The 20,380-nt window shown below is 41.9% G+C and overlaps 2 protein-coding genes and 1 long non-coding RNA gene across 13 annotated transcripts in view; 1 reads left to right on the top strand and 2 right to left on the bottom strand.

The window, feature by feature from the left end:
* Window positions 1-243: 243 nt before the first annotated feature.
* On the top strand, window positions 244-13,233 carry ccdc66 (coiled-coil domain containing 66). The gene is made up of 21 exons (XM_076095573.1): window positions 244-545; window positions 1,321-1,379; window positions 1,840-1,862; window positions 1,986-2,237; window positions 2,331-2,556; window positions 2,686-2,812; window positions 3,220-3,314; window positions 4,074-4,123; window positions 4,472-4,564; window positions 5,525-5,659; window positions 6,336-6,595; window positions 7,430-7,514; window positions 7,597-7,755; window positions 7,867-7,945; window positions 8,575-8,652; window positions 9,238-9,463; window positions 10,113-10,344; window positions 10,451-10,503; window positions 10,970-11,112; window positions 11,594-11,724; window positions 12,068-13,233. The coding sequence occupies exons 1-21, from the start codon at window positions 535-537 to the stop codon at window positions 12,167-12,169; spliced, it is 2,619 nt and encodes an 872-aa protein (XP_075951688.1). The 5' UTR covers window positions 244-534; the 3' UTR covers window positions 12,170-13,233.
* Window positions 1,564-10,428, bottom strand: LOC142954520 (uncharacterized). The gene is made up of 4 exons (XR_012955727.1): window positions 5,371-10,428; window positions 4,142-4,629; window positions 3,090-3,295; window positions 1,564-2,591 (listed from the first exon to the last, which is right to left on the bottom strand). It is a non-coding gene; the product is annotated as an uncharacterized LOC142954520 (long non-coding RNA).
* A 1,808-nt stretch (window positions 13,234-15,041) lies between the features above and the next one.
* The window catches only part of tasora (transcription activation suppressor a), a 35,067-nt gene continuing 29,728 nt past the window's right edge, over window positions 15,042-20,380 (bottom strand). For 4 of the 11 annotated variants that reach the window (XM_076095568.1, XM_076095569.1, XM_076095571.1 and 1 more), the window contains one exon: window positions 17,849-18,806. In XM_076095568.1, coding sequence (XP_075951683.1) covers window positions 18,231-18,806 — 576 coding nt within the window. In that variant the 3' untranslated portion in view covers window positions 17,849-18,230. Of the gene's footprint in view, window positions 17,682-17,848; window positions 18,807-20,380 lie in introns of those variants that run through there. The other 7 variants (XR_012955725.1, XR_012955724.1, XR_012955726.1 and 4 more) reach the window with 7 other exon arrangements.

Genomic DNA, 20,380 nt, shown 5'->3' with positions numbered 1-20,380 from the left:
TAACATGTAAATAACCACAAAACATGGAAAGATTCATGAGCTACACTAGGGTAGGAAATAGCAATGAGAATATTGAAACATATGCACATTGTCCACATTAATGTAAATTAATAGTCCCTATATGTGGTAATACATTTAAGTATATAACATATAAGTATATTAGCTATTGTGATCGTTAACTAAGTAGTAGTATTGTTAAGTCGTAATGTAATTAATCGTTATATTTTGTTTTCAAATAAATTCCCAGTTACCCTAAACGCAGCATCGTCGAACGTAAACGTCAAAATGGTGGCGTTTGATTGGCTGTTACTTTTACAATGGAAAATAATAAGCCAATCGGTGAAGTCGTTCTTGGTCGTTGTCAGCAACCGACGTACACAATTTAAACAAACCAGGAACTGGCAGAGCGGTCAGCTCTGAGCTGGTCTGAAGCGCTTTTATTAAATCTTAAATTATTTATTAAGCATCTATTTCTGTCTTTATAAGGTTTTCGTTAAACGTGCCGCCTTTACGGTAAACCTCTTTTTTGTCAGCATGAATCTCGGGTGAGTTTCTTTTCGTTTATCTTTTTTAAATTCCGTTAGTTAGGTACTAGCTAGCTAGGCTAACACACTGACCGAATGTGTCGCAGTGAAATGCATAGGGTTTTATTGTTTACGACCAAACAAAACGCTTTACGTCAAACATGCAACATTGCTGATCAAACGTGCAGAGTGCACGTATGTAAATGTAAATCACAGGTTTCATCATGATGCAATATTATATTACTTCTTTCGACAACAATACTATATTTGCTGATATCACCAAGTCTGCCACGATTTTCGATTTGATTCATTTCAGGCCTGCAATTGATATGAGACGATATTATAAGCCTATGTAACACAAGCAGTTACATAAGACTCCAAAAGCAACTTAAATATGATTTGACAATTTGTATTCCTGGGCTCTGCAGGTATGGAGGTGCAGACAGATACTTTGAAGGAAACTCCCACACACTGGCTCACTTATTGCTGGAATATTTATTAAATTACGTCTGACTGAGACTTTGCAAATCAACAAATATTCCAGCTGTTAAAAGACTGAAATCTGTGGCTTTCCAGTTTCTGCTGAGTACAGCACTGACTCGGCCCTAATCCGGCACTAATTCACGGACCTGTCTGTTCACTTTAGTTCATCAGTTTAGGAAATTATATTTTCAGCAAGACAGCATTAAATTATAACCACAATAAAAACACTGGACAGTTGAAAACATTATTGTTATTTACATTTGTCGGTCTGCTTACTACTTTCATGTTGTTGTATTTCCCTGTTCGTGAACAGAGACGGCCTGCTGTTTGAACTTGAAAATGGAAAACCCAAGTTGATTCTACTGAGTCGTGGTGAGAACTTTCTGCTCTTATAATCTTGAGTTTTCCAGAGATACTCACTCACTTATGTGCTTTTCTTGTTCGCTCCTTATGTTCACTTAGTTAAAAAAAAAGGTATTAAACTAATCTTTGCAGAAAATGAAGTTGATCAGTTAGTTATATACCAGAAAATTAATTAGTGACAATTTGACAACGGTTTTGACTTTAGTGTGCTGTTTTAATATTAAACTGTGTTTCAGTTTGTAAATGTGTTTAGTTTTACTAATTGCTATTATGAGAACATTCACCCCTCATATCCACGCAGGACATTAATAAGTATCTTAAAACTGTTGGCTGGTGTTCAAGTTCAGAATTAAGTTGTTTGCTTTGCCTTATGTTAGATCCACAGAGGTTTTAGTGAACATGCATGTGTGTGTGTGTGTGTAATGTAATATTCATGACTCCTTACTGTCGCGTCTTTCTTCCACTGCAGGCGTGGAGAAGAATCCAGCAAAGGTAGGATTCATCCTTACAGTACAACATAATGAAGTATACAGCGCAAGTTTATGTTTACAATTAACAACAATGCTGGAAGGATAATGCCGTCTCATCTGATTTGATTAAACTCGATCTCAGCAGACGTCCTTCAGGCCCAGAGCAGCTAACGTCCTGAGCTCCAGACAGCCGTCCTGTGTGGAGGAGGTGCAGAGAGAGGAGCGGCCAGCCCGCCAGCAGCAGTCAGGGAGGCACAAAGAAACCAAGAGCAAGGCAGGAGGAGCAGCCGCCTCCTTTACCTCCAACACCACCACCACTGGGGGTAGGAGCAGCACTCTGACATCATCCAAGACACAAGAGCATCACAAAGGACTAAGCGTCAAAGTTGTGGCCAAGGTAAGTGTCACACAGCGTGCCCCTTTTCTCTGCTTTACTCTTGACAGCACGTTCATCGGCTCTGCCTTTAATTTGTGTGTTTTCTTGCTGCAGGTGAAGTCCGACAGACACAAACACGGCGCTACCGTCGGCTCCCTGAGGACCGACGGGAAAACAGGACGGCCTCAGAACGGCGGGACACGAGCAGCTGGAAAGGAGGGACTAACAGGACCGGAGGACAGCGTGGTGTGTGTGACCAATGAGCAGCTGCAGAAGATCCTCCACACAGTCCAGACCTGCAGCGTTGGTCCACACCCACCAGAGGACCACCAGACTCAGGGTACTGGTAGTGATGGTTGTTAGTGGTGATGGCGGCTACAGCACAGAGGGAACAAACATAACAGTATCAGACACTGGACCTTCCCCTTAGTCAATATAATGTACAACTTCATGTCTTTTTCTTCTCTAGTAAATCAAACAGACTTAAAAGAAGCTGGCTCCTCAATGAATGGAGGAGGAGGAGGAGGAGAGATGAAGGAGGAAGATAGAGGAGGAGGAACTGATACAAGTGGAAGATCACAGGATAAAGACAACAGGTGAGGAGCAAACCATGAAGAAGACATTGAAATATCTATTTAGATACATTTACAGTACACTCAACATTTACAGTAAATGTTGAGGTCAAGCTTCTCTTCTTAGATCACCGTAAATACGGTCAAACTGTGGTAAGACCAGACCTGTACTCCACTTCTTCATGTCTTTGCTGTTTAATAAACACGTCAGGAACGATATGAGGACAAAATAAACATTGTTTTCTCTTCAACAAACAATAAAATTATGTTTTCTGGTTAGATGTTTAGTTTCACAATTCACCCTTTTGGTTTTACTCTTCAAGACCTTTAAGCAGTATTAGTGCGGCTCCCCTCGTGCGCTGATGTGTTTTTAGAAACCTGTATTTCTAAACAATGGCGGTTAAATGCAGAGCGTCGCTGCTGTCGTTCAGGTTGTCTGGATGTCCGTTCAGCTGGCTGGAGGAGCGACAGTCAGAAAGCAGAGCGGCCATCGACGCCAAGAAGGCTCTGTGGAGGAGAGAACTAGGTAAACACACAATAACACTTTAAAAACGCTAGTATTTATATCAGTTATAGAATTATAGACATTTTACTAAGTGTTTTAGTCTCTTTTAGCTCCTAGTTTTGGTTTAGCTGCACAAAGATCAATCACTCTTTCGGTTTTGAGCAAGAATGTAATGACAGTTAGAGGGTTGATCAGTCCAATTATGTCCAAACCACAGCCGCACGGTCCCGACGAAGCAGATTAACTGAGTTTTTTGTGCTTTAAGCTCTTAAAAATGCCTTTCAAAGTATGATAATAATAATATAGTTACAATTATTAAATGTTTGAGATAAATACTTTAATGATTCTTTGATTTGAGGCCCGGTTTCTAAATGTATAAATACCTCTAACTATTAGTGCTTTTACTAAATTATTAAACAATTCGATTTTTTGATAAATAATCAATGTGGATATAATGACTACTTTATATGTTTTAAATTACATCACTCTACTGTAATGAAGCTTTTAAAACCTTAGCATTATCCTACATCCAAGAGTTTATCTAGTCTCGTATCACAATATCGATATAATATCAATATGTTTCCCAGTCTTACTTAAAAGGTAATAGATCAATCCAGATCACAACCATAATTTATTCTAAATGTATAATCCCACACTGTGTGTGTGTGTGTGTGTGTGTGTGTGTGTGTGTGTGTGTGTGTGTGTGTGTGTGTGTGTGTGTGTGTGTGTGTGTGTGTGTGTGTGTGTGTGTGTGTGTGTGTGTGTGTGTGTGTGTGTTAGATGAGCAAGTGGCGTTGAAGCAGCAGTGCTCGGCTCCTGGCAGACTTCAGGTACGGCAGATATTTCACCTTCTATCTCTAGGGTTTCACTTTGTTGGGGTTGTTTTCATTGCTGTGGGGAAAAAAGAAGAAGAACACATTTGTTTATTTGTATATATTTTATATTTTAACGCCGTCATCTGAAGCAAAACAAAATGAATGTGTTGAATATTTAACAAAATATGTTCACTGACATATTCAGTTAAATATATCAGGTTTATTAATCCTGGCACACAGCAAAGTCCAACGTTGAGAAAGACTGGAAACACATTTACTTTCTATTATATATTTCACAATCTGTGTGTGTGTGTGTGTGTGTGTGTGTGCGTGTGCGTGTGTGTGTTTGTGTTTGTGTTTCAGGCCGAGGAGGACACAGAGAGCGTGTTCTCAGTTCAGAGCTCCGTCAGCCACAGAGATCAGCATGCAGCCATCAGATCCAGCCTCAGACTCGGGGTAAAGTCTTTGTCCCACTGAGCAGCATATCTGCACACTGCAGCCAGAGCGGGTTGCCAGGTTGTCTTTGACATGTAAAATTAGAGACATTAGAACAGAGCACCCCAAAAATAAATGAATGTTAGTGACATTTAAATGTTGCCGTTACTTTTTTTTTGCCGTAGAACGAAATTAGAAAAAAGATCAACGCTATGATGAACAAATTGATTCAACTGACAAAGAACCAGATGAACGTGAAAACAAAAAGGAAAGTTGTGAAGTGTTGGGAGGAGAAGTATCCCGACATCTTTGATGGATGGAAAATTAGACTGCAAAGCATTTACATGTATAGCTGCTAATGTATAGCTGTATCTTAAATACTCAAAATATATATATATATATATATATATATATATATATATTTATATATATATATTTATATATATATATATATATATATATATATATATATATTTATATATATATATATATATATATATATATATATATTTATATATTTATATATATATATATATATATATATATATATATATATATATATTTATATATATATTTATATATATATTTATATAAATATATATATATTTATATATATATTTATATATATATATATAAATATATATATAAATATATATATATATATATATATATATATATATATATATAAATATATATATATATATATATAAATATATATATATATATAAATATAAATATAAATATATATATATATATATATATATATATAAAGCTGACTCCTGGATGCAGCTCTTTTTGTTTGATTTTTCATCAAGGTGTCCACAAACCTGATGGAGCCTTTCTTCTTGTATCCCTCCACACTGCTGACAGTGATACTTCCTTTGTGCCTCAATTGTTATCCGAAAACTATTTACACACCTCGATGAGCACTGTGGCTCAGGGTGTCGTGGTCCTTTAAAAACAACTGTGTCGTCTCTTCAGGAGGTCACGCCGATGGAGGAGCTGCTGAGTGCCGAGAGGAGAGAAGAGCAGAGGAGACGCTGGCTGGAGGAGCTGGACCAGCAGAGAGAGGAGACGAGTGAACGCAGGAGACGAGAGAAGCTGCTGCAGAGCCAGGTACAGTAGAGACCCAGTAGAGACCAGAGCCAGGTACAGTAGAGACCCAGTAGAGACCAGAGCCAGGTACAGTAGAGACCCAGTAGAGACCAGAGCCAGGTACAGTAGAGACAGTAGAGGCCAGGTACAGTAGAGACAGTAGAGGCCAGGTACAGTAGAGACAGTAGAGGCCAGGTACAGTAGAGACAGTAGAGGCCAGAGCCAGGTACAGTAGTGACTCAGTAGAGACCAGAGCCAGGTACAGTAGAGACCAGAGCCAGGTACAGTAGAGATAGTAGAGACCAGAGACAAGTACAGTAGAGACAGTAGAGGCCAGGTACAGTAGAGACAGTAGAGGCCAGGTACAGTAGAGACAGTAGAGGCCAGGTACAGTAGAGACAGTAGAGGCCAGAGCCAGGTACAGTAGAGACCCAGTAGAGACCAGAGCCAGGTACAGTAGAGACAGTAGAGACCAGAGCCAGGTACAGTGGAGACAGAGACCAGAGCCAGGTACAGTAGTGACTCAGTAGAGACCAGAGCCAGGTACAGTAGAGACCAGAGCCAGGTACAGTAGAGATAGTAGAGACCAGAGACAAGTACAGTAGAGACCCAGTAGAGACCAGAGACAAGTACAGTAGAGACGTGTTAATGTTTCACTGTGTTTCAGTTTCATTACTGTTTGAACGTGTCTCTGCAGACGGTGGACCACGAGCTCTGGGCGACACACTTTGACTCTCTGAGACGACCTCCAGTCCAGACTGCAGCTCCTTCAGCTCCACCTCCTTCAGCTCCACCTCCTTCAGCTCCACCTCCAGCTCCGTCCATTGTCTCTGAGCGAGGGGAGTGGGAGCCCTCGTCCAGCCTGTCTCTGGTATGGGAGGCCGCCAGCAGCTGTGGAGCAGAGAGTGTGGGGAGAGCCAGCGTAGATACAACCAGCGGACACCTGACCAGAGCCAGGTAGGAGGAAGGGGTGAGAGGGCAGGAGGCACCGAGGGTTGAGGAGCATATGAACAACTCTGAAAAAAATATGTATTTTAACCAGTTTATGGATCCGTGAATGTCACAAAGTGGTGAAAGAAAACCAAAACAGTAGATCTGTGAGTCGGACAGACAAACAATGAGCTGAAACCAGGAGGCAACCTCCGGTTCTGTGGAGTGAAGCAAATGCAGAAGTGCCTTAAACCTGCATTCTCTCTAATGACCATCAGGGGGCGACTCCTCTGATTGTATAGAAGTCTATGAGAAAATGACTCTACTTCTCTCTTGATTTATTCCCTCAGTAAACATTGTAAACATGAGTTTATGGTCTCAATCTCTAGTTTCAAGTCTTCTTCAATACAGCATGATGTTCATTTAGTAACTTATGGTCCATTTAGAGTCAAGTAGACCATAAGGCGGGGCAACACGGTGATTGACAGGTCGCTACCAGAGACTTATACGGCGGCTCTACGTCACTCCTCTTCAGTCCAATTATGTTAACTTCTGTTCACTGGTGGCAAAAAAACAAGGTAGTTACGACCAAAATGCCGAACTCGGGGCTTCAAAAACGGCAGTTTACAAACCAATGGTTGATGTCACCACGACTACGTCTACTTCTTACATACAGTCTGTGGCTGAAATTCAGTTAATTTGTCCCACTTTTGGTATTTTTCTGGAATTAATCTAACCTTCAAAAGAGAGTTTCCGAACAAATCGAGGATGTGGGCAGTGAGTCGGAGGTCCTGAACCAGGCTCACTCCAAATGTTTACCAGTAAATGTTTAGTGATCTTTGTTCTCCTGTTTACTTCCAGCCATCTGAGGACCATGACCGCCCTGCTGGACCCCGCCCAGATAGAAGAGAGAGACAGGAGGAGGCTCAAGCAGCTGGAGCTGCAGGTAGGAGGAGGAAGATGAGGAGGATGAGGAGGAATGCAGTGAGGTTTTATCACTTCCTGAATATTTTACCATCCCCCCACAGCGAGCGATCGAGGCCCAGGTGGAGGAGCGTCGGCTGCAGAGGAGGAGAGAGGAGGCGAGGAGGAGGGAGGAGTTGGAGGAGGAAGAGAGGAGGCTGGCGCTGGAGAGAGAGATGCTGGAGAGACGGTACAAGCAGGACACAGTGAAGGAGAAACAGAAGGTCAGAACACAAACAGGGCACGATTCCTCAGTCGTTTTATCCACAACGAAGTTATTACTGTCGTCTGATAATTTAGCTGTGTCAGTGTTTGACTTCTGTGTGCATTTGCAGTCGAACAACCAGGCAGAGCAGCAAAAGACAACACACAACGACGACGGCGGAAGACAGCAGGAGACGCTGGAGACCAGCGGTGAGCTGTAGTACTACTGCAATATTACTGCAATACAAATACAAATAATTGCACTACGATAAAACTGAAACACATTCTCAGGGTGTGAAAACTGTCAATCAAACTCTGCAGTGGTGGAAGAAGTACAAAGATCCTTTACTGAAGTAAAAGTGCCAATACAACAATGTTGTAATGTCAAATATAAATAAAAAAGTTAATGTACTGTATTTACAATTCTACTTAATTAAAGTATTATCAGAATGTATTGACAGTTTCAAAAGTAAAAGTACTTATTGAGGAAGAACTATGAGAAAATGACTTTACTTCTCTCTTGATTTATTACCTCAGTAAACATTGTAAACATGAGTTTATGGTCTCAATCTCTAGTTTCAAGTCTTCTTCAGTACAGCATGATGTTCATTTAGTAAATTATGGTCCATTTAGAGTCAAACGGCAAAATTATGATATAAAGTTGTTAGCTGCTGTTGCTGCAAAATACATGTGGTGAAGTATAAACATGAAATGGAAATACAGTACAGTACTCGAGTAAATGTACTTCGTTACTTTGCACCACTGGAACTCTTATTGCTGACTAAACAACAGGTGTGATGAAGACCTTGTTTTTTAATGATCACTCTGTTTGTGTGCAGCTACCAGGCAGAGCGAGTGTTTGGAGGAGGAAGTCAACAGTTCATCCTCCCCGAACAGAGACGCCGCTGCACAGACGGGTAACTCAACTATGACTGCTACAAATACTGTTACTGCCAATACGAGTACTACTATCGGAAACGGTAGTATCCACACTGAGCCGTCTGTTTTTTAAAACACTGTTTACATGTGAGGATGTGTTTCCACTCTAGTGTCTCCAGGTTGTTTTTGTAAAGATGTCTTATACTGTGTTTGTATACACAGTTTGTCAAACTTGTCATGTAACTCTTTTAATTTATGTAACATGTAACATTTTTTTAATACTTAAGTTGCTGCGTTCCCACTCTGATCACATCTGTATTTTTCTGATTATTTTATCAAATCAGTGTCACAAAGAGATGTGGTTTTAATATTTGATGACTTAATGTGGATGTTGAAAATCCTTAAACAGCTTATCTTTTGTGTGTGTGTGTGTGTGTGTGTGTGTGTGTGTGTGTGTGTGTGTGTGTGTGTGTGTGTGTGTGTGTGTGTGTGTGTGTGTGTGTGTGTGTGTGTGTGTGTGTGTGTGTGTGTGTGTGTGTGTGTGTGTGTGTGTGTGTGTGTGTGTGTGTGTGTGTGTGTGTGTGTGTGTGTGTGTGTGTGTGTGTGTGTGTGTGTGGAAGCAGCTCCCTCTCTACCGCTCAGAGTTCAGACTCCTGACGTCTCCGTACAGTACCGGACACCTCCTCCTCCTCTCTCTGCTGCTCCTCCAAACATCAGGAACCGAGCGGTGAGAACCGGCAAGGAGAACATCTGTCTGCCAGCAGGAGGAGGAGGAGGCCCATATGAAGCGTTTGCCAGGACAGATAAGAGCAGGATGGACAAGAGGAGGCCGGAGTGGAACACACAGAGGTAGAAACACACACAAGTCTCACATTTATGTCTGAAGTCATCTCACCTGACTACAACAGGATCCTCCTGAATGTTGATTCAAAATAATAAAATAAATATAAATGATCTGCGCTCACGTTTCATTATATAGAAGGTAAAGAAGCAGATCTAGTTCCTCATTCAGTCCTTTCAAGTTTGAAATGCCCAATTAAGAAATCCAAAATCTCTCCCACAACCTCTGTAATGTCTTCAAGAATTAAGAGCTCAACCCGGTCAGTATTTACTCTGACCCCTCTGTACCCTGTTCCTCCAGCAGTATTTACTCTGACCCCCCTGTACCCTGTTCCTCCAGCAGTATTTACTCTGACCCCCCTGTACCCTGTTCCTCCAGCAGTATTTACTCTGACCCCTCTGTACCCTATTCCTCCAGCAGTATTTACTCTGACCCCCCTGTACCCTGTTCCTCCAGCAGTATTTACTCTGACCCCTCTGTACCCTATTCCTCCAGCAGTATTTACTCTGACCCCTCTGTACCCTATTCCTCCAGCAGTATTTACTCTGACCCCCCTGTACCCTGTTCCTCCAGCAGTATTTACTCTGATCCCTCTGTACCCTGTTCCTCCAGCAGTATTTACTCTGACCCCCCTGTACCTGTACCTGTCTCTTCCAGGCCCAGCCATCGGTTCGTTCCGGCCTCGGAGCGTTACCCGGCCCCTCTGCAGAGGAACAGACAGGAGAGTCGACAGAGGAGACAGGCTGAGCTCCTCGCTCTGCAGGAGAGGACTTGTCTGTCCAGGACCGACCCTCCTCCTCCTCCTCCTCCTCCTCCTCCTCCTCCTCAGCACGAGGAGCCTCGTCTCTGCTCCAACCCCTCACAGACCAGAACCAGTCCCACCATGAGGGTAGGACTGTAGACCCTCATACTAAATTTTGATGGCTGCTTTTGTCTTAAATTTGATTTAATCTAAAACCTTACCACACTCTTGACACAAACCTTTATTGCTCCAGGTGGAGAATGTTTCCAGAGGACTCGGCATCTTAGCAGCAGTCAACACTGAAAGGTGAGCAGCTCTGACTGCACTTCCTGTTAAACCCCAGATCCCCTTTAAAAAAAGAAAACAGGAAGAGTTTCAACCTGAAAATGACCAGCCTTTTTTACCAGGTAACAGTCAAATCAAGATAGTGTTATTTACAAAGTGCTTATTAGATGATATACATTAAAATGAGAAGATGGGAACTTGGCTCTGTGTTTCTCTGTTGCATATTACACTTCAACGTTTTTCACAATAAAATCATGCATCCTTCTACATTCATTGAACCGTCTTAAGTGAAACAAAGCAGGAAGAACGAGCAGCTGTAACTCCTTTAAATGCAGGCAGTTATCTGTGTGAAGTTAGGAAGAAGTAAAACATTTCTTTACTGTTTAAATATAAAAGCCTGTCCACTCAGCAGCTCCATTGACGGTGAAGTGAATCTACGTTTAGCTCACTCCTCTGTTTCGATGTCTTGCGTCGTCGTCTCCTCCAGGGGGCGCTCTCCTCAGCGGGCACCTTCCTCCTCCGCCCCTCCTCCTCCTCCTCCGGAGTTCATTCCTTACGTCCGGACTGATGAAGTCTTCAACATGGATCCACTGGAGCCTGCTGACACCCCCCCACTGCCAACACACACAGGTGACACACACACACACACACACACACACACACACACACACACACACACACACACACACACACACACACACACACACACACACACACACACACACACACACACACACACACACACACACACACACACACACACACCGATCAGTTGATTCGTCAGTTAGTCGATCAACAGAAAATGCTGCTCGATTACAGTGAGTGAACTTATGCTGCTGGAAATATTAACTGGTAGATTTGATTGATGTAATCTATTTAGATAATCCATTAATTGTTTGTTTTTGAGCAAAATAACCAAATATTCTCTAATATCAGATCCTCAAATTGTCAACTTTAGGAACTTCAACAGAGGAGGGATTCATCTTCCTTTCAATAGATGCATACAGAGAACACACCAGTAACAACAGTCACACTACAATAAGAGGAAACAGCATAACGTCTGCTTTATATACTGAGAGTAAACTATTCTGTTAATTCTTCTCCTCGTCAGAAGCTCCTCCTCAGAGCACAGCATCTCCTCCTGCTGCTCCCTCACATCGACTCCTCCACTCTGAACTGCTTCGTAACACACAGACACACCGACAGCAGGAGATCCTCAGAGGCCTGGCCCAGCTACGGCAGGTAACACACACACACAAAGACAGACAGACAAAACGCACGCACGCGCACACACACACACACAGACAAATACACACAGGCAGACAAAACGCACAGGCAGACAGACACACTTTCTGGTAGCAGCTTTTCCGATGTAAAGATTTGCTGTTTTTCTGTTTTATGATTGTAAACTTTCGTTAAATTTGTGTCAATAATAACGGTTATTGCCGGTGTTGTTATGGTGTTTAGTACAACTCTCCTAAAACTGGGGGACTTGTGAGAAACAAAACATGGTGAAATGGAACCAGCAGATGCTGAGATATCATCACGTTTAGTCCTGTGTGTGTGTGTGTGTGTGTGTGTTCAGGGTTTATTACAGAAGCAGAGGGAGCTGGAGACAGATCTGAATCCTCTGCTGAAGCGCCATGACAATGAGCACCGGCCGCCCACAGCAACGCACCGCAAGTGACCTCTGACCCCTGCTCCGTGTGTGTGTGCTGACGGTGTTTGGACCAGCCGTCATGGAGAACATTAAACACAAACAGGGGCTCGTTCAGTCGTCCAACACTCTGAGACTGAATGTTCAATGTGAGATTTTGGGAGTTTTCAAAGTGAAGCTGATTGTGTCAGAGTGAATGTGACGGATGCTCTTGATTTGAGGCCGTTTCAGGAGGCAGAAGTGCATCACCACCCCGAGTTCTAAATAGGACTAATAGAAGCATCATATCTTCTGCACAGGTCTTCTTCCAGGCCACACTGTTATTATAATAACAGTCATATTATAATTATAAGACTTTTTATTTACCGCAAACAATGTTAACTCTACAATGCATTTTTACTGATACTAATTTTAATTAATCTCATGTTGATTGTTTTTTTTTAATGACAGCCTAAGGGGAGACAATCCACTTCTATTTGAGCCGGTTTGGGTTTATATTTACTCGAACCTTTGACTGTGATGGGCAGCTAAACATCGTAACACTGACAGTCTGAACTCACTGTTACACCACACCTGCTGTTAAAACATAGAAACGTGTCTGGAATAAAAAGTAAAGTGTGAGTTTCAAGTTAAACACGAGGACTCGACTGAGCTTTTAACTTCTAACGCCTCATTGTTTTCTTTAAATCTGCTCCATCAGTTCTACCTCACATCAAGATCATCATAAGACAAACATGTTTATTACATGTAATAAACATGTTTATTACATGTTTATTTATCACTAACTGGATTTATGAGGTTTTACTATCATGTTATGTGAAGATTGTATCTTAAAATTCTGTTTTGAATGCACTTTCCATAAGAATGACACTGTATCAAACAGGTATAGTTAAACTTTTTTTATAAATTATTGTCCCTGCAGACGAGCTCAGCGCTTCTTTAAATCATTAATAATATACGAGTTTGTTTGTTTCTTCAGCTTCCTGCTGGCCAAGGAGCTCCGTGTTTCTTTGTGCTTCTTTATTGTGGAGTTTTTCTGGTTTTATTGTATTTTTTATTTATTGCAAATGAAATAAATGTCAAATGTACCTCGACCTTTTACAATCTATTTCTTACAATTGCGCTTAATTTTGATCTATTGTATTTTGGCAACTGCCTGATTCCTGAATTTCCCACAGCTGACACTGTTAAAAAGATAAAACATGTTTCAAAACAAAACTGTTGGTCTTTACTACATGTTGATTGATTGATGAACACAGGTCAACTTTGAAAGCCACAGTTTGTTCTTTATCTCCAGCAGGAGAAGTCAAAAGATAGTTTGTCATTGTTTTATTTTGTGAATCATCTCAATTAATAATAAAAACGTTGAACTCACCTTAACAGCTGAGATCTTGAAACAGACGGAGAAAGCTTACATTGACAACTAATTAACATAAATAATTAATAAACATACACGTTAATAAACTGCGATGAGCCGTGATGTGTCATTATCTGTGTTGCTTTAGTTCTTGAGCACCTTTTCCACACACACACACACCTGTTTTCAGTTACTCTGGATGATCACACCTGTGATCAGGTGGTTAGTGGACCGCAGCTTTGATGGGAATTGATGTCACAAATCTTCATCTTCCACTAAGAGGGATAAAGGTGTAATTTACCCCACTTTAACAGGTTTAATAAAGCTAACATGAAACTCAGGAAGACATCATTAAATTAGTCTCTGAACATCCACAAAGTCCTGAGAAGAGGTGTAATCAACCAGAGTACCTGAACACCTGTGTGATGTTCAGAGGGTTTAAAAAGAACTGCAGGTGTGACAGCGTTTAATAGGACAACCCGGAAGTTAGGGTCTCACTGCTTCCCTCGACAAAACTACTGCTTTCTGTATCGTCTCTGAAAATAAACTCTGTGGCAAATGTAAATATTTGTTGGTATTTTTTAGTCCTGTGTAGTTATAAAGTTTTGATTTTGGACTGTTGATCAGACAAAACAAGTCACTTGAACACATCAGTGTCATTTTATGGAACATTTTCCAAAATCTTCATCAAAAGATGTCATTAGCTTCAGCAGCCATCTTTTAATGTTCTGTTTTACTTTAAGTGTTGAAACGTATTGACTGACCTGAGTTTCCACTGCCAGCTTCTTTTCAGAGGTTTCTTAGAGGTGGACACTGTTGATGTAGAAAATCTTCTTTTCTTCTGGCTTCAGGTGTTTGCAGACACATCTGTAGTTCTACTACCAGAGGGTGTTTGAGGCAGAAGAATCTAAGTCTACTGGGAAACGTCCTGTGGAGCAAATGTGTTCTGCTCGAATGCCTCTCCGAATCCTCTCCGAATGCTCCAGAGAACCTTTAATAATATTAACTCTTTAACACGTTCTTTATCTTTCACTCTCCGTTTGTTATTGTGTGCCTTGTTGCCGGAAGACAACGTTGTGAACGTGAGTGACAGCTGGAGAGATGAAGTGTTGTCAGAGTTTGTTGTGTTGGAGAACAGAAAGCGTAGTTTAGTGTTATCTAAAACATTTTAGATATCATGGGTGCATATTTGGCAGATTTGAACAATGTGGATGTGAAGCGAGATGTCAGAACGAGACTTCTCTGATGGTGAAATCGTTGTCCTCAGTCACTTAAGACATAAAAACATTGGAAAAAAATAGGGTCCAAAGTCTTTAAATCTACTTTAATTGAAGACGTTTCATAGGCGCTGTATTTGCCTTCAGACGAGGTCGGATGCAGTTTGTACAAACCGGTGGTTTGTCCACAAGTATTGTGGACAGAGTAAAAATAATAAAACCTTTCAGGTCTTGTTTACTGGAACCGAGTGGGCCCTTGACTCAGAACCTCCACTGTGCACAACCCAGCAGCTCGATCTGAGGTCAAGAACATCTCCAAGCAAATCCGCTGGTTTACGCAGGCAACTTTTAATACAAAAAAAGGTGTAAAAAAACATTTTTTTTTAAAAAGTTAAAACGAGTCTGTTACAGGGTCACGTCCTACTGTACAAACAACAGCAACTAAACACAAGCAGCTCCCAGAGTAACAAACCAAAACATTCAGTACAAAAAAACGCTTATTTTTCTTTTTTTACAAGACATTAAGAGCCCACTGGATGAAGTGTCTGTCCATCGTATTCCTTTACAGGTTGTTATTTTAAAGTTCTTTAATAGTCTCAAGAGTCCACTTTAAGAATCAGGTTCACGTTGGTTATGGCCATGATGCAACGAGAACAAATAAGCAGCTCAAAGTTTCCTTTTGAGAAATGAATTCGTCGGGTTGCTGGACTACAAAGTCGTTGACAGAAAACCGTTCAAACCGTCAAGTTGATGGTGCGTTTAAAAAAAAAAAAAAAAAAAAAAAAAAAAAAAAAAAAAAAAAAAGAGCTGGGAATTGGAATCCATCCAGCGGCTTTTTAACGTACAGTCAATGCTCTCAGAGCAACGCACGGATAAAAAAAACAGGGACGTTTACTCAGTTTACCTACCATTCAGTAAGAAGAGAATCTCTCAGAGGCAGAGTTTAAAAAGATGCCGGGTCGGGTCCGAGTGAGATTAAATAAAACCTCTGAAAACATGGCATCTGCTCAACTGTTCTTTTCATATCCTGTACACATGTAAAAAAAAAAAAAGGGGCAGGGGCATTTTCCACTAGTGCCGGACTTCTTCGGCAACAACATGTCAACAGGAAGTGGTCGACAGGTTGTGGTTACAGAAGGTAGTAAACAGAGCAGGTTTCTGTTCTACTCTACAGCAGCTGGTTTCTGCTGTGTAAGCAGGAACAACAACTTATTTTAGTCCACACTGCATAAAAAGTTCAAAAAATTGGTTAAAGAAAATACAAATTCACAGGGTGGCAGATAATCTTCTTAGTGACTTTAAAAGGGTGGGAAAAAAAAAGTGTCTGATGGTTGCAAAGTAATAAACACAATGTTCTAGAACTAAGAATGTGCTCCTCCATTAAAGTTGATACAAGTAGAACAAATCTAATTCAAAATAATATGAACGGCCTGATCAATGTTCTGTATGTCTTTGCTGATAAGCTCTCTACGGTATCGAATACTAAACGATTCCAGAAAATTAATTGAAGTAATTCTTCCAAGAAAGAAAAATGTTTTTCACTGTTTTCAGTTCCTCAAATGTGATGATTGTCTTTTTTTTTAAAATTATACGATAGTAAACATATCAGATTTTTGAATGATGGTGATGATACGTCTCTTTGGGATGTGGGAAATTATAATGTAGAAGGTGAATGCTACACTTGCCACTATTAGCATTGCACGCTCAAAATCCTCGACAGAACCGTCGGTAGTCGGTCAACCAAACAGATTGATCGATAATGCAAATAATCGTTAGTTGCAGGACTAGCTCCCTCGCATTACTTTTGATGGTTGTTTCAGCGCAGCTCGCTTGTCTACTGCATTTTTCATGAATGAAGAGAAAAGTCGATCAACAACTAATCAACACATCAAAGGGAGTATTTTAGAAGCCACCCTGCAGGAGAACAGTAGTTTGAATTTGAAAAAAGAAATCCCAATACAAACCAGTGACAAAAGACTTTAAAAAGGTGGAGGCAGGTCTGCAGCAGCACTGCGACCAGAAGGAGATCTTTGGATTTACACGAGTTGTATTGACTTCAATGGAAGACACCCGTCAAAATAAATCATGTTTTTGTTACTTTACACATACCCGACATCAATTCTTTAAAACTTATTTTAAAAAAACAAAACAATTCCTTTCCAACCTAACTTTAAGCGAAGTGGTTCCAGTGCCTTGTTCCGGGTTCGAATCCCGCCTTGGGACCATAGTTGCATATCCTCATTTGTCCATCCCCCATTTCTGCACTCAACAAAAGATGAGTTTGTATTGCCAACATTCTTTCTGTAACCAATTTGATGAACCCAAGTGACTGAAACGTCAAGATTCTAGGAAACTGATTTGTGCTATAAGTGTTTTGGGTCAGGGTTAGACTTCACCCTGATTTTAAGTTAATAATGAACCTTGGGAGCTTCATACAGTGTGGGGTCACTCCTCCTTCCTTCAGTCTAGCACCGGTTAGTATTCAGGATGTGCGTGTTTCGACCTCCACACAGGGTGGTAGTTTTCGGGAAAGTTCCTTGGTTTAACCAGCTGGTGCAGTTAAACCGTCTCTCTACATCCCATTAAAGCCTCCTCCACTTTTCCCCCCTCTGTACCTGCTGCTGCCCTGACCGGCAGGGTTGTGGTAACCGCCCAGCAGTCTAGGACCAGTGAAGTCCCTGCCGGCCTGTTGCAAGCCCCAGACCAGGGCTGCTGCACTTGTGGGGCCCAGGCCCCCTGGCCAGACAGGCACAGGCCCCAGGAGGCTACCTCCGAGGGCAGTCAGGGGCGCCAGCATGGGGCCGCGCGAGAAAGGCTGGTTGGGGAATCGGGGCAGGTGGGGGGGTTGCAGGAGGCCGGCGCCCCGCTGCTGCTGCTGCTGGCTGTGAGGCAGTTGTTGTAGGTGTGATGGACTCGGCTGGAGCTGCTGGTTGTTCATTTGCTGCAGAAGTTGTCGGGGCTGCTGGATCTGTTGTAGACGGAGCAGAGCAGGATTTTGGTTGTGTTAGCCGGTTCTGATGGTTCAGCTTTTCGCTCTCTTGAGGAGCAAAGATTAGCATTTCTAACATTTCAGAGAACTGTAGAATACAAGTGGCCTTGGATGAGAGGATGTTAGACATAAAAGTAGACTAAGTCTTTTGTCTTTCAATAGACCATGTGATCTATTTAGTTTTAATTACCAAAATAAAAAGCAGGTACAAAAATATACAAATACAGAGTAAAACAATATGCCTGCTGTCCAAGGTTTTCTTTGAAGGGTGGTATATCAGTCTCTTCAAGACCTTCATCCTTGTTCTTCTTTTCTTGTTACTTCTCTTTTTATACAGTGAAGCTGAGAGGGTTTCCACGCCTGCTGAATGGCAGGGTGTATTATTTTATATATGGTTAAAATACTGAATGAATAACAATATGAAAAACTGAAATTACGTAAGCAGTCAAGTTTCCCTATTTTTGAGCAAAGCTAACCTTGTGTTTTCAGCTCGTCAGTCTCTTCGGCATGGTTTTCTTTTGGGTTGGCTCACACAGGGAGCACTGGCCCTCCCATCTCTTCTCTTGCATTCTGCCCCGGTGGGCAGGTTGCTCGAGGGACTGCGAGAATGCAGATTCTGTCCCCATTCTGGGACTGGACCTCGCACCAAGGACCTTCTTTGTGGTTGTAACAGGTTACTCCACAGGCCACCTTCTTCGGACCTCTTTCATTTGGCGGAGCCATGCCAATGAAGACAACAGTACTGTTAGCCTTGAGTTTCAAATATTGGTTGCCAGGCTTGAGATATGGCTGGTGGTCTGGTGTCCATCCTGGTCTGGCGTAGGAAATATCCTTCCAGGCATTGGGATTCGAAAGATAACTAGAGCTGAATTTATCCCCTTTGTGGTTGTACAGCTGCAGGCGTGGTTCACAGCTCTTGGCCGAGCCTTGCCGAGCAGTCCCCTGCTTTTCCAGGTAGCCTTCTTCCCTCTTGTTTTCCGTCAGTGCCGGTTGGGTCTGTGGGACATCGTTGCGGAGAGTCCACTTTTGTCCGTGAACAGGTGGTAGACGATGCAGCTGAAAGACGCTGTCAATATCAGGTTTGCTTCCCCCTCCAGTAGTGGTCTAGGGGTAAGGCAGCACATTAGATCTGTGTAAAACAATCCCGTTATACTGTTTTAAAAGCCACTGTGCATCGGAGTGGTGTAACCATGATACTTAGCATGACTGCTGCTATGCCTATGGCTGTCCCATTTTGGCCCAAGTATAACTGCCTTTTTTGACAGGTTTTCCCTTAGTATCCTTAAATCCCCTAATGGGAATGCAACAGTTGGGGCCTTTGGAAGAAAACCTTGGGGCTTGCAGAGTTTTCTTCCATCACCTCCTGTGCAGGTCTTTTGTTCTTGGTCTTTGGCTATTCTCTGCTCCCATTCCTGCATGAAGTCAGGTAATGATTGGGTAGGAGGAAAAATGAGGGACTGCAATCCAAAAGGAACTTTTCCTTTGTGGGATTTATTTTTTTTTGTCCCGAGGGACATCCATTACATCAATCAGAGCCCTGCTAACCACACTGCTGGATCACACCCCATTGAAGGGAACGATCAGAATAAACATCCCGGTGAAATTCCAGCACGATAAAACACCTAATAAGGCAGAATGTCCATCCATAGCATTTTTTTCTGAGAACCAATTCAGTTCCTAATGAGGAAAGGGCATATAGTTGAAAATCTCTGAATATTTCAGAAAGGAAAGCCAGCGCTTTTCTGCAAGAGAAAATCACTACAAGGACACCTGGATGGACAGCCTTAAACAGAATCAGTCTCCCACCGGGGGGTTTGGTAGCTTGAAAAGAGACTTTCTTATGATTCTATGTAGCCTGTGGTTTAGGATGGTGGTGTTTCTGGTGAGCTCCAGAGTACAGATCATGGGTAACTTCCCGCTCGTGGAGTTCTTTCCTGGTCATCCAGGGTCTAATTGAGTAAGAGTTAGGAGTAGCCTATTCCCCTATGGATAGAGGGGTTAAACATGCTGACGGGGAATTCCGTGATGTTGGTTCTCCGATAGGAGGTGCTCCTAATTGTACGGGTACTGGTTAAAAGATCCTGGAAATTAGGGTACTGATTCCGACGGAGGAGCCAAGTAGGGCGTCGGGCATCTCCGACGTAAAGTGCCCTTAATCCGATTACATTTTTGCAAATTAAGATTGAATCACTTCATTTGCATATTTATTTATTCTAGACCAAAAGTATTGAGCTTCTGGATTACCTTGTTTATGAGCTTTCTGATAATCAGAGAACCACAGTGTTGTGTTTGTTTTTGAAGATTTGTCTTTAGGTGGGGTCAGGGTCCAATATGGGTGAACTTTGAGGGCCCCTGTGACCTGAATGGTTGGTCCTTCTGTTTAATCAAACCACGTTCTAACGCTCTCTCATATAGGCTGACATTTAGGAAAATATTTATTAAAATCCAAAGGGGTAAAGTCAGAAAGTGATTGATTTCTCACGGTTTGCCCCACATGACTTGTGTGGGACTAGGTTGTGGTTGGGGGCTAGGTTGTGTAGCCATGTAAGTCTGTGTTCCCCAACGGGGATGTTCCTCACCATTTCATTACCTTGCCACTGATCGCATTACGCCTGGAGGGTCTCCTCCCTTTTCTTTTATGACTAAAGCTACTCCATCTTCAATGGTAAAATGGCTAT

Source organism: Anarhichas minor, unplaced genomic scaffold (assembly GCF_050575085.1).
Source record: "Anarhichas minor isolate MPS153535 unplaced genomic scaffold, ASM5057508v1 ptg000021l, whole genome shotgun sequence".
Taxonomy (NCBI): Eukaryota; Metazoa; Chordata; class Actinopteri; order Perciformes; family Anarhichadidae; genus Anarhichas; species Anarhichas minor.
This window is presented reverse-complemented; position numbering and strand designations above follow the sequence as displayed.

Excerpts from the sequence above, each read along its gene's own strand:
- ccdc66 (XM_076095573.1), top strand. Across the intron at positions 4,124-4,471 it reads CGGCTCCTGGCAGACTTCAG|GCCGAGGAGGACACAGAGAG; the intron begins GTACGGCAGATA and ends TTTGTGTTTCAG. Across the intron at positions 7,756-7,866 it reads CAGTGAAGGAGAAACAGAAG|TCGAACAACCAGGCAGAGCA; the intron begins GTCAGAACACAA and ends GTGCATTTGCAG.